The sequence below is a fragment of the Bos javanicus genome, chromosome 22 (genome assembly GCF_032452875.1).
Source record: "Bos javanicus breed banteng chromosome 22, ARS-OSU_banteng_1.0, whole genome shotgun sequence".
NCBI lineage: Eukaryota > Metazoa > Chordata > Mammalia > Artiodactyla > Bovidae > Bos > Bos javanicus.
This window is the reverse complement of record NC_083889.1, coordinates 2728352-2745227: the sequence shown is the minus strand read 5'-3', so window position 1 is coordinate 2745227 and position 16876 is coordinate 2728352. Positions and strand designations below refer to the sequence as shown.

The 16876-nt window shown below is 46.4% G+C and overlaps 1 protein-coding gene across 1 annotated transcript in view; it reads right to left on the bottom strand.

The window, feature by feature from the left end:
* The window catches only part of CMC1 (C-X9-C motif containing 1), a 76413-nt gene extending 60298 nt beyond the window's left edge, over positions 1–16115 (bottom strand). Inside the window, exons 1-2 of the mRNA XM_061397355.1 lie at positions 16051–16115; positions 15285–15733 (exon numbers count right to left, since the gene is read on the bottom strand). Coding sequence (XP_061253339.1) covers positions 15285–15733; positions 16051–16115 — 514 coding nt within the window. The remainder of the gene's footprint in view (positions 1–15284; positions 15734–16050) is intronic.
* Positions 16116–16876: the final 761 nt, after the last annotated feature.

The window sequence follows — 16876 nt, the reverse complement described above, 5'->3', positions numbered from 1 at the left end:
TTTGCAGATGTGATTGAAGGCTATAATCAGTTGACTTTAAGAAGAAAGAAAAGAAAGAAAGTAAAGTTGCTCAGTCGCTGAGGTCACTCTTGACATTTCTGAGATCCAGTTAGAGTTAAATCATTGATCAAAGTGAAGTAAAAGTCGCTCAGTCATGTCCAACTCTTTGCAAGTCCAACTGTGGTGTTGGAAAAGACTCTCAAGGCTCCCTTGGACTCCAAGAAAATCAAACTAGTCAATCCTAAAGGAAATCAGTCCTGAATATTCATTGGAAGGACTGATGCTGAAGCTGAAATTCCAATACTTTGGCCACCTGATGAGAAGAGGCAACTCACTGGTAAAGACCCTGATGCTGGGAAAGATTGAAGGCAGGAGGAGAAGGGACAACAGAGGATGAGACTGTTGGATGGCATCAATGACTCGAAGGACATGAGCTTGAGTAAGCTCAGGGAGTTGGTGATGGGCAGGGAAGCCTGGTGTGCTGCAGTCCATGGGGCAGCAAAGAGTTGGACAGAACTGAGCAACTGAACTGAACTGAGTTTATGTGTGTGTACCAGGTTTAGTCAGGCTTTGTGAGTACGTGTGCGTTGGAAAGGGTTAGTCGCTCAGTCGTGCCTGACACTTTGCAACCTCATGGACCATAGGCCACCATGCTCCTCTCTCCATGGGATTCTACAGGCAAGAATACTGGAGTAGGTGGCCGTTCACTTCTCCAGGGGATATTCCTGACCCAGGGATCGAACCCAGGTCTCCTGCATTGCAGGCAGATTCTTTACCCTCTACGCCACCAAGGAAAGCCCCAAGGTAATCACAGAAAGACTTTTATCTATTGATCAAATTTTCCGAAGTTTTTTTATTCATTCTTGAGTCAACTGCAGTTTTCAGTAAGTTGCTATTTCTCAAGGAAACTATCCATTTCATCTAAAAGTTCAAAATAATGATATGGAAATGTTCACGTGACTTTTTCCTCTTTACTGCACTTATACCTTTATCCCAGTTTTTACTGCCTGCCAGGGGGTCAACAAACTTTCTGTTAAGAACCAGAGTGTAAATATTTCAAGCTGTGTGGGCTACACACCACCTCTGTCATGCATGCTCCTTGTTTTTTTTTTTTTTTCAAACAACTCTTTGAAAATATTACTAACCATTCACAGCCTACCAGCCTTACCAGATTCTGCCCAGGCCATAGACGGTCAAGGTCTGGCCTACACTACTGATTCATGCCTTCTCGTCTTCCTTACTTTCGCCAGAGCTGCTGTAAGATGAGAAAAAGAACACTAGCCCACAGAAGGACTGTCAAGTATGGGTGGAGAGAGGGGAGGACTGAGAGGGCGGCCCCAGAGGCGTGGCGGGGCTGCGCGGACAGAGGGGCCAGGATGTGGCAAGGCGGGCTCCCAGGGTCTCATCTCACAGTGAAATAAGGTGACCACTCACCAAGGCAGGGAGACAAAAGAACTGCAGGGGGTACGCCAATTCTGACTCGATAAACTGAATATGAGATTCCTACGAGACACCCTGTGAGTGGAGAGCTGGTAACTACTGGAAGAAAAATAATAAAACTGGAGCCACCTCCACACACTCTTTCTCCTTGTCTATAGTGCAAACCATAGTCATCAGGGTAAAGAATCCACCTGCAATGCAGGAGACATGGATTTACATGGAAAATTCCCCTGGAGGAGGAAATAGCAACCTGCTCCAGTATTCTTGCCTGGAAAATTCCATGGACAGAGGAGTCTGGTGGGCTACAGTCCGTGGGATCACGAAAGAGTTGGACACGATTGAGCATGCACACACACACGCACAATTAACAGTGCAACTACTGAAGAGATGAGAACAAACACCGTGACGTGCTGATCTAGTTTATACAATCAGCTTCAGCATCTGAGCTCCTCCCTTCACTTACACACCTATAACCTAGACAGACGGCTTATCTACAATGCGGCCTCATGAATCCATTCTTTCTCTCCACAACTTGCAGTCTTCCTGAAACATTTTTTAAATGTATTATAAGAAGTCCTTCTGATGATTCGTCTAAAACCTCCTAAGGCAAAGAAAATCATATGAATCATGTGAATGTTGATTTCGATTTTCTACACTCTTAGTGTTAAATCTCTGGCAGGGTTAAGACTCTACTGACACTGCAGGAGACACAGGTTCTATCTCTGGTTGGGGAACTATGATCCTGCGTGCTGAGCAGTCAAAAAATAAAAGGCTTAAAATATATATATATATAAATAAATTCTGCTAACACTTGGTAGCATACGAATCATTAAAAGTCAATTTTTAATTAATTATGATTCTGTACGTATTTCAAAGTTTCCTTTGATACTACAAATATAGATATGGCACTTTTTATTCACAAAATTGCAGGGTGATTCCCTCAGTGTCAATATGCTACATAGATGTTATACATCTGCACTAAAGCTGGCAAAAAAAAAAAAAAAAATCAAATTTTGAGAATTTGCTACTCTACAATCACATGAATTTATATTGAAATGAAGAATCAGGGTAATACCACCAGGGCAAATTTTCAAAGCTCTAACTCCTCGACATTCTATCACCACCCACATACAAGTCAATTTTTACCTTTTTCCCTGGCTGACTCTGTTAGTGCAGACTCTGCTCTGGGGCTCACATGCTCCTGCAGCACAGCCGCCCGGGATCACAGGAAACCACCGACAGCAGTACTTGCCCTGAATCCACAGGGCAGCAGTGACACGACTCAGAGCATCACAGAACCTTCCCCCAGAAACAGGTGGCCTCAGCAGGGTAAGGAACACCTTTCAGCACTGAAAATGTTCTAACACAACTAACGTAACTGCTTTTTATATAACGCTACTTTTTTGTTTTCTGGAACCTCCTAGCTGCCCCTTTATTTGTTCCTGTAGACATTACCGTGACGTTGTTTACTCTGTAGGAAAAATCAGAAAAATGCTTGTAGGAAATGTGCCAAGGTGTTCTTATTAGCAATGGTTTCTCCTTTGGGTCCGTCTTCTGTACTGAAGGGCCCAGGTAGATGGCATTCAGCAGGACCGGGGCTGGCCAAAGGCCCCTTCACCCTGTGCGCTTCACACCCGAGCCTTCGAGGACTCTGGTCTCAGTGCTCAAGACACTCTTGCCCCAAGCAGACCTCCTGTCCCCTCCAGCTCACTCACACCCTCTTCTACAATGACAGCGTAAGATGAGGACGGCGTGGGAGGCAGGGGGACCAAGACCGGGAAGACAAAGACAGGGAAGACCTGTGTCCCATCCTCTTTCCTTTAAGCAACACTTGAATTGACAAAACAAAAAAGCAACTACAGAGCAGGAAAGATTCTCCTTCCAACGGTCCAGCTGCCTCTGGTTATGAAACCTCAAGAGGAAGGCCAGGAATGCCCTTCAGTCTTCTAAAAGCCCCTCAAGTTCAGTACCTGGATTCCATTTTGCACAAAAAAATGTGGAGACTCTAACAGAGAGGAATAACCCAGGGGCAGGTTCCAAAGTTCTTCCATGACCCACGCCCTCCCCTAGGGCGGTGTTCTATTTCAGGGGACTTCAGTAAACTAGGTCCCAGAGCTTGTGAAGCCTGCAGGAACTCTTGGACAAGAAGAGTGCTGGTTTCAGAAGCATCGTTTTGAACAAGCAAAATTCAAAACGTCACAGTTCATATTTCTTGATCAGAAAGGAGCTCAATGATTCCAACCATGAAGAAAACTATTTTAGAAAAGGCAAAAGGCCTGATTTGTCAGCTGGCTGAGAAAGTACCTTCGCGGAGAGTAAACATCAAATATTAGGTCAGTCGGTGACCATAGAACTTTTTACAATCTCGAACTCACAAGACCCGGAAAGCACATCAATGAGGTAGAAGTGCCTATTTCTGCTCAGCTTCTGGGTCACACACGCCAGCGTCCCGCCATCGCTGTGCCACATCTGAGCTCCTCCGTGCTATCAGCTCCCACTGGTAGTAACCACTGCGTTCACACCACATGTGCCCGGTTCCCAAAAGCACCTATTTCTTGGACCTCAGATTCTGCAGATTGTGAGGTGTGAAAACTTCCTCTTCCACCCACGTTGTTTTAACCAAGATGAGGCCAGAAAGGGACAACTAGTCTCAAAGCATACCGAAGCAGGAAATCGGCTTATGCAAGAAGACCTGCCAATTTTAGAAAAGCGCAGCGATCTCCGCTGGGCCATAATGCCTTCAGTGAAGAGGTTTCACATTTACTTTATTTGGTAAAACTTCAAGGCTGTCTTTTGCTACGGGCACAATTTCCCATTGACAGCTAATAGGAAATCAGTCATGTCACTATAGGAGACATGTCTACGTAAGTAGACATTTGAGAAAGGAATATACGACAGCACGCCTGGGCCTCCCAGCAACACATCCCTCACTCACGTGCCTTCCCTCCGATGCCCGTCTGGGACACGGGGGGCTACCCCCACACTGACGGGTGCTCCTCAATGGCTTCTGGCTGTCTGAGCTCTCCTGGTCCTTCTCCTCCATCTCTCAACAGTCCGTAAAATTTAACAAAACACATGGACCATTTTGATAATAGAGTAGGGAAATTATTTTTATATCGAGAGCTTATTCACTTATTTCAAAGATTCAATGCTTGCTCAAATCATTCATTCTTTAAAATGGGGTGTAAGTGCTTTACCGTGCTGTGTTCAAATCATTCAGTCTTTAAAATGGGGTGTAAGTGCTTTACCGTGCTGCGTTGTTTCTGCTGTACAGGAGCGTGAATCAGGCATATGCATACGAACATCCCCTCCTTCCTAAACCTTCCTCCCAACGCCTCATCCCACCCCTCCCGGTCATCACAGAGCATCAGGCTGAGCTTCCCACTGACTATACACATGCCAACGCTAATCTCTCAATCTGTCCCCACCCTTCACCTCCCCGTGACTTCCCAGGTGGTGTAGTGGTAAAGAATGTGCCTGCCAATGCCAGAGACGTGGGTTCCACCCCTGGGTTGGGAAGATCCCCTGGAGGAGGAAATGGCAACCCACTCCAGTATTCTTGCCTGGAGAACCCAACGGACAGAGAAGCCTGGAAGGCTACAGTCCATGAGGTTGCAAAGAGTCAGATACGACTGAGCAACTGAGACACACAAACGGGGCCACACATCCATTCCGTATGTCTGCGTCTCAATTCCGGCCCTGCAAATAGGGTCATCTGTACCACTCTTCTAGATTCCACATACACATGTTAATAAACAGTATTTGTTTTTCTCTTTCTGACTTACTTCACTCTGTATGACAGCCTCTAGGTCCTTCACTGAAACACTATTTACAACAGCCAGGACATGGAAGCAACCTAGATGTCTACTGAAAAACAACAGGATAAAGAAGATGTGGTACATACATACAAAGGAGTATTACTCAGCCATAAAAAGCAATGAAATTGGTTCATTTGTAGAGACTCAACGACATCCTTCTCAGGATGGCCTTTAGAGCCAGGCTCAGTTAAAACTACAATGCAACCTTCTTGGGGAGCAGTGTTGCCCAAGGAGGGTCATCTACTCCCTTCATCAGACTGCCTCTGGCTAACTGTGGCTGAAATTCAAGTTCATCTTCAAAACAAAAATTTACCAAAATGAGAATATTAAGATAATGAGATATTAAGATAAATGTACTGTAGAAGCTGAAGGCAAATTCTAAAAGAGTCTTGAAAATACTCTGAACAATGGTAACACTAAAAGCCGTATAAACACCCAAAGCAAGCTCCGCTCCCGTTCCTGCCCAGGCAATCCTACAGGTTCTGTCTTTAAATAGGCACTTTTTATGCTGTGTTCTCAGTGCTGCTCTATCACCAAATCTACTTGACCCACGTTTTCAAGAATCTGTTAGTAATTCCAAAGTCCCACCAGGATCAGAAGTTCAGCTTAAAATTTCTATTGTTTAAATCCTTATTCTGCCATCCCAGTGGTTGTATTATCCTCCTTGGCTAAAAATCAATCAACCCACCAGGCAATCAGCTTAGATCTTACTTACAGAAAGAAGGACGAAGTGGAGGTGAAGGGGTCATTTTACGAGCACCATCACAGGCAGGGGCGGGGGTTTGGAACCCGAGGCTCAGAGAGCACAGATGGATCCTGCAGCGCCGGGCAGCGAGCAGCCCGTCGAGTCAGACTCCGCCTCAGTCTGCTGCCTTCATTCTCCATCTTCCACCCTTCATTTTCTTTATCAAGGCTCACTCACTCAACACCATCCAAAATGCTCCCTAACCCCAGCACCTGAAAGTGATTTCTCCTTCCACTAACCCCAACGTGTTTCACGCACAAACACTACGGCTCTAATCACACGTGGACTTAGAACTCAGAGTAGCACACTTCCTACAAAAACTTCCTTCTCTTGATCAATGGTTGCCAAGGACCAAACTGTGTTCCCACTACCGCAGAATTCACGGAAGCCCTAAACTCGAAATGACTCTCATTGGAGAGGTGATTAAGGTTAAATGAGTTGACACGTATGTACGCTATGTGTATGAAAGTGTGTTAGTCGCTCAGTCGTGTCCAACTCTTTGCGATGTGATGGACTGTAGCCCGCCAGGCTCCTCTGTCCATGAGATTCTCCAGGCAAGAATACTGGACTGGGTTGCCATTTCCTCCTCCACAGGATCTTCCTGACCCAGGGACTAAACCTGGGTCTCCTGTATTACCGGCAGATTCTTTATCATCCGAGTCACCAGGAGAGCTCACATGGGTAGAGCCCTAATCAGATAGGTGGCCCTGCTAAGAACAGGAAAAAACAGTAGCTGAATCGGCCAGCACCTTGATCTCAGGCTGCCAGCCTTCCAAACTGCGAGAAAATAAACGTGCACTGTTTAAGCCATCCAGTCTATAGAACGTTATTATGGCAACGCAAGAGGATGCAGATAGAATTTGGTAACAGAAGCTGTCGATTCTGGCTGCAACTAACAACCACACCTGATGTCTCGGCCCCACTCCAGACCAGTCAAATCAGAGACGCTGGGTAACATCCAGGAACTGGTATTTTTAAAAGCTTCCCAAATAATTATATTAGATTCTAGATTAAGAACCACTGCATGAAATATAACTGTAATGAGGTCTGAGACCACGTCTTGTTAACCTCCATAATTCCCTCCTACTCCTAGAACACGGTAAAAATTCAATAAACCATGTAATAAATGACAAATATGTGTAAAATTTCCATATTTGATAATCATTATACAAACAAATAGTTAAAAATATATTTATTCATTTGATATTCATTCTGTTAAGAAACATTTATTAGGTGCCCACTATCTACCAATTATCAGGCTAGGGATTGTTGATACACTGATGTGCCCTATTCTGCAATATAAACATTTAAAATCATCTTTAAATTAGTCATGCTTAGGGCTTCCCTGCTGGCTCAGATGGTAAAAAGGCCTGCAACGCAGGTGACCCAGTTCAATCCCTAAGTTGGCAAGACACCCTGGAGAAAGAAATGGCTACCCTTTTGCCTGGAGAATTATTCTTGCCTGGAGAATCCCATGGACAGAGGAGCCTGGTGGGCTACAGTCCATGGGGTCACAAAGAGTCGGACACAACTGAGTGATGAACACACAGTTAATTAAAATATGGAAAATCAGTAAGAGTTCTCCAGCAAAAACACAACACAGGATTGTTCTTAAAAATGTTTTCCCTCAATCTCTTTACCTAAAAATGTAAAAGGAGCTGGCTGATGCGGGGAGAAGGTTAACTTGGGAATCAGTGTTTTCATTTGGGCACATTTTGTGTGGCCCACTTATATCAAGTCTAGGAGATTTCTACATATAAGGTAATAACACCCCTCAGTTCAGTTCAGTCGCTCAGTCGTGTCCAACTCTTTGTGACCCGATGGACTGCAGCACGCCAGGCCTCCCTGTCCATCACCAACTCCCAGAGCTTGCTCAAACACATGTGCATCGAGTTGGTGATGCCATCCAACTATCTCATTCTCTGTTGCTCCGTTCTCCTCCAGCCTTCAGTCTTTTCCAGCATCAGGGTCTTTTCTAGTGAGTCAGTTCTTCCCATCAGGTGGCCAAAGTATTGGAACTTCAGCTTGAGCATCAATAACATTCCTAGAGATAAATAACCATACTAATCCAGTCAATGAAACATGAGCTTTCTGTGCTGAGTCTAGAACCCCTTGAGAACACCTGCAAGTATTTAAACACACACAAGTTTAAGGCTTGAAGCAGCCTTAGCATCTGATACATCTTACTCTCCCTCCCCGTCATCCTCAAATATCACAACATGCCATTTAGAATTCCTGAAGGGCCTGAGGTTACTAGCAAAGTCTGAAACACCTCAGTCCTACTCATTCCCAAATTCAATTCGGCGCTGTTTGCAGAGCCTACTCAGGCTAGTGGAGAATCTCTTACTATCTAGGTGTAATTAACTGGCCTATCCTATCCCTATGCTAATAAAGTTAAAGACACAGAACCATATGAAAGATACTGTTCACCACAGAAGTAAATATTCCTTCACATCCGATCTTCCTTCATCTCTCAAATTATCTGATGATAATTTGATGATAGCTGATACATGCAGCTTTCATTTTATTTCTCAAAGAAAAAATTCTAGATCTAGAATGAAAGAAACTCCACACACTGGTTATTTGACATTTTGGTGGTTTTTAAAATCCCATATATTAAAATAAATTTTTGTTAAAATATTAAAATAAAATAAAGACCGGAGGCAGTGATATCAAGGAAGGCCTTCTATGAAATTGATTTCAAAAAAGAATAAGACTTAGATGTGAGGGTGGGACAGAAAGGGAAACACTCCAAAGAGAAGGAACAGCATGTCAAAGGCCTAGAGGCAAAAAGGAAAAATAGGGGAGAGCGCGCGCACAATTTGGCATCTGTTATCCTACGGATAGAGGAGCCACCGTCCACGGGGTTGCAAAAGAGTCAGACACAACTTTGCAACTAAACAACAAAGTATATCTTAGGGCGGTGTTACCTACACTTCTTTATCACAACCCCATGATACTCCTGTACACAGTACACACACGTGTATTTTCATATGTGTGCAGGGGTCCTCCTTCCTACCTGACTTGCCCACCTGATTCAAACTCTCATTGCACATACTAAAATTCCTAACAGTCTCAGATCAGTTATTTACAGGCTGAAACAACAAACTGGTTCCAAATCAGGAAAGGAGTACGTCAAGGCTGTATATTGTCACCCTGCTTATTTAACTTATATGCAGAGTACATCATGAGAAACGCTGGGCTGGAAGAAGCACAAGCTGGAATCAAGATTGCTGGGAGAAATATCAATAACCTCAGATATGCAGATGACACCACCCTTATGGCAGAAAGCAAAGAAGAATCAAAGAGCCTCTCGATGAAAGTGAAAGAGGAGAGTGAAAAAGTTGGCTTAAAACTCAATATTCAGAAAACTAAGATCATGGCATCTGGTCCCATCACTTCCTGGGAAATAGATGGGGAAACAGTGGAAACAGTGTCAGACTTTATTTTTGGGGGCTCCAAAATCACTGAAGATGGTGACTGCAGCCATGAAATTAAAAAACGCTTACTCCTTGGAAGGAAAGTTATAACCAATCCAGACAGCTTATTAAAAAGCAGAGACATTACTTTGCCAACAAAGGTTCGTCTAGTCAGAGCCATGGCTTTGCCAGTAGTCATGTATAGATGTGAGAGTTGGACTACAAAGAAAGCTGAGCACCGAAGAATTGATACTTCTGAACTGTGGTGTTGGAGAAGACTCTTGAGACTCCTTAGACTGCAAGAAGATCCAACCAGTCCATCCTAAGGGAGATCAGTCCTGAATATTCATTGGAAGGACTGATGCTGAAGCTGAAACTCCAATCCTTTGGCCACCTGATGTGAAGAATTGACTCACTGTGGACTTCCCTGGTGGCTCAGATGATAAAGCATCTGCCTACAGTGCGGAAGACCTGGGTTCGATCCCTGGGTCAGGAAGATCCTCTGGAGAAGGAAATGGCAACCCACTCCAGTACTCTTGCCTGGAAAATCCCATGGACAGAGGAGCGTAGTAGGCTGCAGTCCATGGGGTCGAAAAGAGTCAGACACGACTGAGCGACTTCACTTCACTTCAAAAGACCCTGATGCTGGGAAAGATTGAAGGTGGGAGGAGAAGGGGGTGACAGAGGATGAGATGGCTGGATGGCATCACTGACTCAAAGGACATGAGTTTGAGTAAACTCCGGGAGTTGGTAATGGACAGGGAGGCCTGGCGTGCTGCAGTCCATGGGGTCACAAAGAGTCGGACACAACTGAGTGACTGAATGGAACTGAACTGCTGGTGTCTCTCCCTGTAGCAGAGACGGAGGAGAATGAGAGCCTGCTCACCCCGCCTGCAACCTTCCCAGCACCCCGCCTGGGCCGTGGGTGGTAGCACCTGGAACTTTTCCTTCTCCAGGCCCCTCTCCCTCGTCCTGCAGTGGGCAAGGGCTGACAGGGGGTCACAAAGGCCGATTCTTTTGCTTCGGAAGCTAGACAATCCCCCATACCACACCCTTACTCAGCCTCCTCCCTTCAGCTCCTACTCCCTTCTCTCCCCCAAACGTGTGCACTCCAAGATCAATCCCTGCACATGGAAAACTCATGTGGCGCCCAGGGGCCCACATATTGTCCTCCAAGACCACCCAAACAAAGGAACCAGGGCTTGTCCGAAACATGAGTAATCCTGTGGCTGGGCTGGGGAGGTCCCAGAGGGGCCAGGACTTTCTGTGTGAGAAGTGAAGGAAACGCTCAAAAAAAGATGGGAGCACGTCACAAGGACCCAGAAGCTGGTCTGAAGGAACTCTAGGTGGCCAAATCTGGGGAAATGTGAGCACTGAAATATTTACACTGACGAATGATACACCATTGAGAAAACAAATTCCTGAATCCATGCCAATAATATCAATAAGAAACAAAGTGTTTTCTTGTTTACAGCAAAGTGTCAACAACTGTCTAATGGAGAGATAACCATCTAAGTGGAAAGAATGTTGGAGGTAGAAAATCATTTTGCAACCATCACAGCAAAGACTGAATCCTGCAAAAATCATCAACAGAGGCTCCATCAAAACGAGTTTTCTGATGAGGAATGAACATCCACATAGTCTTCAGTGGTCTCCCCGAACCATGCCATGCTAAGTCACTTCAATCGTGTCTGGCCCTGCGACCCCATGGACTGTCGCCCACCAGGCTCCTCTGTCCATGGGGATTCTCCAGGCAAGAAGACTAGAGTGGGTTGCCATGCCCTCCTCCAGGGGATCATCCCAATCCTGGGACCGAACCCTTGTCTCCTGTGACTTCCGCACTCTAGGCAGATTCTTAACCACTGAGCCACCTGCGAAGCCCACAGAGTGCTTATTAATTATAGGAAAGGAAAAAGACAGCAAAGACACTGGGCAAGACACTGGCTGGGTGGTCAAAGTTAGAGCCACCCACTAGCAGCAGACCTCGCCGCTGCCTCCAGGTCTGACACCTCGATGCAGAGGGTTCAGCTGAGATCTCGATCGCCGTCTGATCAAAAGTCAGAGCAAAGCACAGTGAAGAAGAAGTCTACTGTCACTCCCTTCCCTAAGTCACCCTGCTCTTCCTGGATAAAATCCAACCCCCACAAATGGGTTTAAGAGCCATTTTGTAACCCACAGCCCAAACCCCAGGGCCTCCACACACGTGCCGCTATGGCCTCAAAGCTTCTCTCTCCCTTGTGCTCCCTGCTCATGCCAGGGCTTTTCAATTTCGGAGAACAATTTCAGGTTGTGAAATTAATCAATTGAGGCAAACAAAAACAATGTATTTTGCAGTAGTGCAAACATGCTTTGACCTTAAAAATTTATAAAACATGTAAGTCAGACGTTTACCTCTGAACCATGAATGTAATTTGTATCTAACAGGATACTGTAAAAACACAGAAGCAGTTACAAAATAAAAAAATTTCTAATCAGCTACATTATAGTATTTGTTCTTTTTTTTACATATTAATCACACAATGCTCAGGAAAAAAACAGCAACAGATCCTCCCAACCTGTTTAACTGTCTAACTCCAAGAGTGGCCTTTTCTAGTGACTGAGCGCTGGTATACCTACAGCCCATCTCCCTCCATCTCCATGGGAACCACCGAAAGAACCCGTGCAACCTAAGTATTCCCAGAGTGACAAGATGCCATCCTCCCAGGATACACACACTCAAAACCTGTACTCATGGGATGTCATGAAATTCCTGAGCCCACTTCCCACCCTGAGCCTGCTCACTACCCATTCCTCCCAAGTAGGTTTCTGGAAGAAAACACCCACGGAGGGAGCCACAAAAGACCACGCATGCGCTTAAAGAAACGTCTCCCCTGCTGCCCGCTGCAGACTGAGCAACAGATGGGAAGAGAAACCCTCTACTCAGCTCAAAGGGGAAAGAGTAGAAGAACAAATGGGGCAGAAAGAACTCTCTCCTAGTTATTAGGAAAAGTAAGAAGCTTCTCAGGCCCAGGTTCCTGTGAGTTGTCACCCAGGACTAATTATGTCAGATGATTTCTCTGAACTCTGGAAGCAACAAAGGCTTCACGGATGTCCTTTCAGGACAGATTGGGCTGGGCTTCCCGTGACTGGGCTAGTTTACAACTTGTTAGGGGCAGAGGTTAAGTTCTAGAATTCTGTCCAATCGAGACAGAAATAATTTCTAACCAGTGGAAAGACAACCCCCCAAGTAACACTTCATAGCCCTATTGAAATTAATCAGCTTTTACCTAAGCCAATGATCTATGACATTTTCTATGTATCTACCATTCCAATGTTTTTCAAGTAGTTTTTTACATTTTACTGGTTCCCTCACTACTGAGTTGGAGAAAATCTTGAACAAATATCCACTTTGTATTACCATAAATAATCATTTTATATTTCTGGAAATCCTACTTTAACAAGTACCACATGAGCTACAGTCCACGGGGCTGCAAAGAGTCAGGCATGACTGAGCACACACATCCTTAGAAAACAGATTGTGCTGTTTGTGTGCATGGTTTGTAATCTACATAAATGGTGTGCTACAGATTTGATTTGGTGATTTCCCTTTTTGCTCAATACAATGTTTATAAGATCTTTTAAAAAAAAAATAGGTGTCACCTGTAACACTGTTTCTACAGATGATCAATAAACAACCTCTAAAATTTCAGTCTCCTCAGTTTGACTGGATTTTTAAATATATACAGTACATACAATATACATACTATATACTTAAACTGCTTAAGTCCTTTCATAGGAGAATGACCTATACTGTGTATTTCTTGAGTCATTACTGTGTTATCAAAGGTCCCACTTAGGGCTAAGGATTCAGGCAAACTTCCCTGGCTGCTAAGAAAACAAAGCTGAAGGTCAAGTCAATAAACCCAACCCAGGAGAGTTCAGAGCCCTGGCAATACTCTGCAGGTTAGAACTCCCTGTGGACTATTTTAAATCACCAGAGGCTTGGGCAAAGTAAGTCTGAACATCTGCTAGTGCAAACAGCTACTAGTATTTTTTTTTTTTTTTTCCCCTCTCTCCTCAGTCACCTTCTCTGGGTGTTTTGCATTCTCCAGCTTTTTCTCTCTGCATTCAAATAGTAAGAGAAAATAGTGGACAGAATTACGGCTGATAAACTTCCAAAGAGTGTTGTTATTACCTCAACGTTAAGAAAAAGGGAAATTGCTTAAATAAAACTACATTTAAAAGTATGCATTGTTGGGTTGAGAGTTTTTTGAGAAAAATGGACCGTACAAAGTTAGTTTAAAGGCTACTGCCAAATGAAGATCAAACTTGTATAAAGATTTTTAAAAATCTAACATAAACCAATGGGAAAATAGATGCTCCTACATAAGGTTCATTTGGCATACTACTCATTTAGCAAGAAACATACCACTGTGTACTGTAAGAAGCAAAACAAATATCAAAACATTTTATATGCTTCAATCTATGAACCAAACACAAATTAAAAGAGTGGACCTCAGTATATTTGTATTCTGGAGTCTAAACAAAGAAATTTTTCAAAAATAGTCGTACTAGCTGAGTCCGGTCTCTAACTTTCCATTCCAATCTTGCTTCCGAGTCTGCTCGTCTGAGTTTCCAATGGTTAGCGTGTTGTTGGATCTATTATCAGTTATCCAGTTGCAGAGCCTAGGAATTCTCTGTGCCTCCCTTTTGCTCACCACCCTTACTCAATGAAACAGCGAGTCCTGTCAATTTCTCCTCCAAAACATCTTCTGAAGGTTTGTATTTCTCCCCATTTTTTCCCTAATACTATCCCAGGCCAACACATACCAACACATTTGGCCTGAACCGCTGCCAGTGTGTCTTAACATTCCACTCGTGGCCCCTCTACAAGGCTAGCACCGCTACCAGAGCGGTAAAGGTATAAATCGCCATCATGTCACTGCCCTCTTTAAAAGCCTCCATAGGTTTTTGTTAACATCAAGAAAAGCCCAAATGCGCACTTATCAGGGCCTTCCGGAACTGCAACATGTAGGTTCTATCTACTTTCCCAGCATCTCTACTTATGCATCTCCTCCATACTCCGGACCTCTGACACCGCTTATCTTCCTCATAACGTTTACCACTATCTGTAAAGTGTGTGTGTGTGTGTGTGGGGGGGGGGGGGGATGTCTTTTCTTGCACCCTTAGAACACAAGATCTAGACAGAGTGGGGTCTTTCTGTCCTACAGACCAGTTTCCCAAGGCCTAGAAGAGACAGTGAGTTCGCAACAACTATCTGTTTACTCCATGAGGCCTGGACATGGGGTTCTCTGAGTCCCAGCCGGACTCCGCTCCCCCAGCCACGAGACTCGTCTACTTCTTTCTCCTCGGGCCCACAGAGAGGCTGTCTCCCTTCTGGCTCTCCAAAGGTTGGAAGCCAGTCCTCCTCCCAACGCCTTGAGTTTTCACACGTATAATATTGATACGAAGGGCATGTCCCAAATCCCCCCAGCGCTCCCGCCGTTCAGCGAGCATCCCAGCGCCGGGTACCGAGGGGAGCCCTGCGGCGGCGTCGCGTAGCGGCGGGCGCGCGGAAGTCACGGCGAGCCACCGGCTCTCTGGGGACACTTTCCAGCGGAACGGCCCCGTCCTGGTCAGTGCGTTCGAGTCGGACCACAGATACTTAAAGGAGCCTGTGACCCCAAGGGCCCAAAGAGAATGGCGGCGAGGCGGCAGGCGCTAGGAAGGTGAACACCCGCAAGCCCCGTCAGACGGCTGCCCCCACCCCAGCGCCGAGCGCCCGAGGGCCGGGAGGGCGGGGCGGCCTCGGCGTCGCGCCTCCCAGCCCGCCCCGCCCCCTGCACGCCCCCCGGCTCCGCGCCCCCGCCTCCCGCGCCTTACCTGAGGGGTCGAGCGCCATGTCCACGCGCGGGAGGCGGCAGCCGCGCGGCCGCCTGCGAGAGTGTGTGGGGCGGGGCCGCACGGGAGGCGGGGCGTGGCGGCCCACGGGGGCGAGAGGAGGGGCGCGGCGCCCTGCGCAAAGCGAGGCGGCTCCGGCGCCTCTTACTTCCCGGTCGCGACTTCCGCCGCCCGCCGCGCCTGCGCACTCCCGACCCGTCCCTAGCCGCGTGACCGGAGCGGAGGGGCTCTCCCGAGGGAAGCCCCGGGAGAGGGCGTGGCCGCCTGGACCCCGCAGGCGCGCGGGGCGCGAGCCTGTGAGCCGGCTGCCCGCCTGGGTCTTTGAGGTTGCGGGCGGGCATCCACACCCCCGGACGACTCCATTCAATCCCAACCCTTTCTCTGCATTCCTGCCTTCGAACCTGAGAAGCCAGCCTGCTCCTTTGTTTGCACTTCGTTAACGTTCGTTGATTCAGAAGTGTCTGTGTCAGGCCTGCCAGGTTCCAGCCTCGGTTCTGAATTCTAGGGGGAAACAACTGGATAAAAATGAAATCTCTAATTCTGAAAAAGCACAGTGTTGGTGAGGAGCAGTGCGCTGCGAAATGCGGCGAGCAGTTCTTCGAGGCGGTGCAGCAACTGTACTATATGCAGCATCTTGCTCCCGCCCCCGCCCCCATCGGAAGCCTATGCCTCTCCTGGAGGTTACAAGTAGGAAGTGGGCTCAAGGGGCACTTCTGTCCTGTGAAATGATACCCTTGGATGATGCTACAAATCCCCACTCTGTCGACTGAAGCTGTTAAATGTGTGAGAAAAATGAAGGAAGGTGATAGCCATCGTCCTCAAGAACCCCAACTGCCCCCTTCTCAGTAGAAACTTTCAGGGTAACAATGATGCCCATACCCATTCACCAAGCAGCCTTCAGAAAGGCCCCCTTCTTATGCTTACATGTAGCTAACTCCAGCCCCCGAAGGGTGGGGTGCGCAGGGGGACAGATGGGACAGATGTTGGAAAAACGAGGAGCAGCTGCTTCTTCCCTGTGAGGGATTTAAGGCTTTCAAAAAAAACGATCCCCTCCCCACCTACCTGCAGGCCCTCCTCCCCTGCTGCTGTTTCCGCCTGGTCAGTTGGCAGAGAAGCTGACGAGGTGGAGCAGGGCTGGGAAAGTGGGTCTCTGCTCAGCAGGTCTTCCGTTTAAGGGCCTATTTGGGCATAACGGCCCTTATCACAGCTGCAGGGTGAGGTGCCAAGCTGGAGAATTACTGTTTTACTCAGCCAGGCAGGAAATCGGGCCCTGTTCCCTGTATGTTTTATAAGTGTGTTTAAAAACACACCAAATTCATTCTGGAGGGGAAGGATTTAATTTAGGAAGTAAATATTTTTGAGGAGATGAGGTGGGGTAAAAAACAATATGAGTCAGTCACACACGTCAGTAGTTGAACGAAAAATTCCTTATACAAAAAAAAGCATCCTGGTAAAGGGGGAACCTTGGAGAGCATTAGTCAGAGACATAAGTACCTTCACCTGAATCCTGTTTCATGACCTATTCGCTTTCTAGGTTGGCTAAGTCCCAACGTTTCTCCGGACTTTTGTTTCTA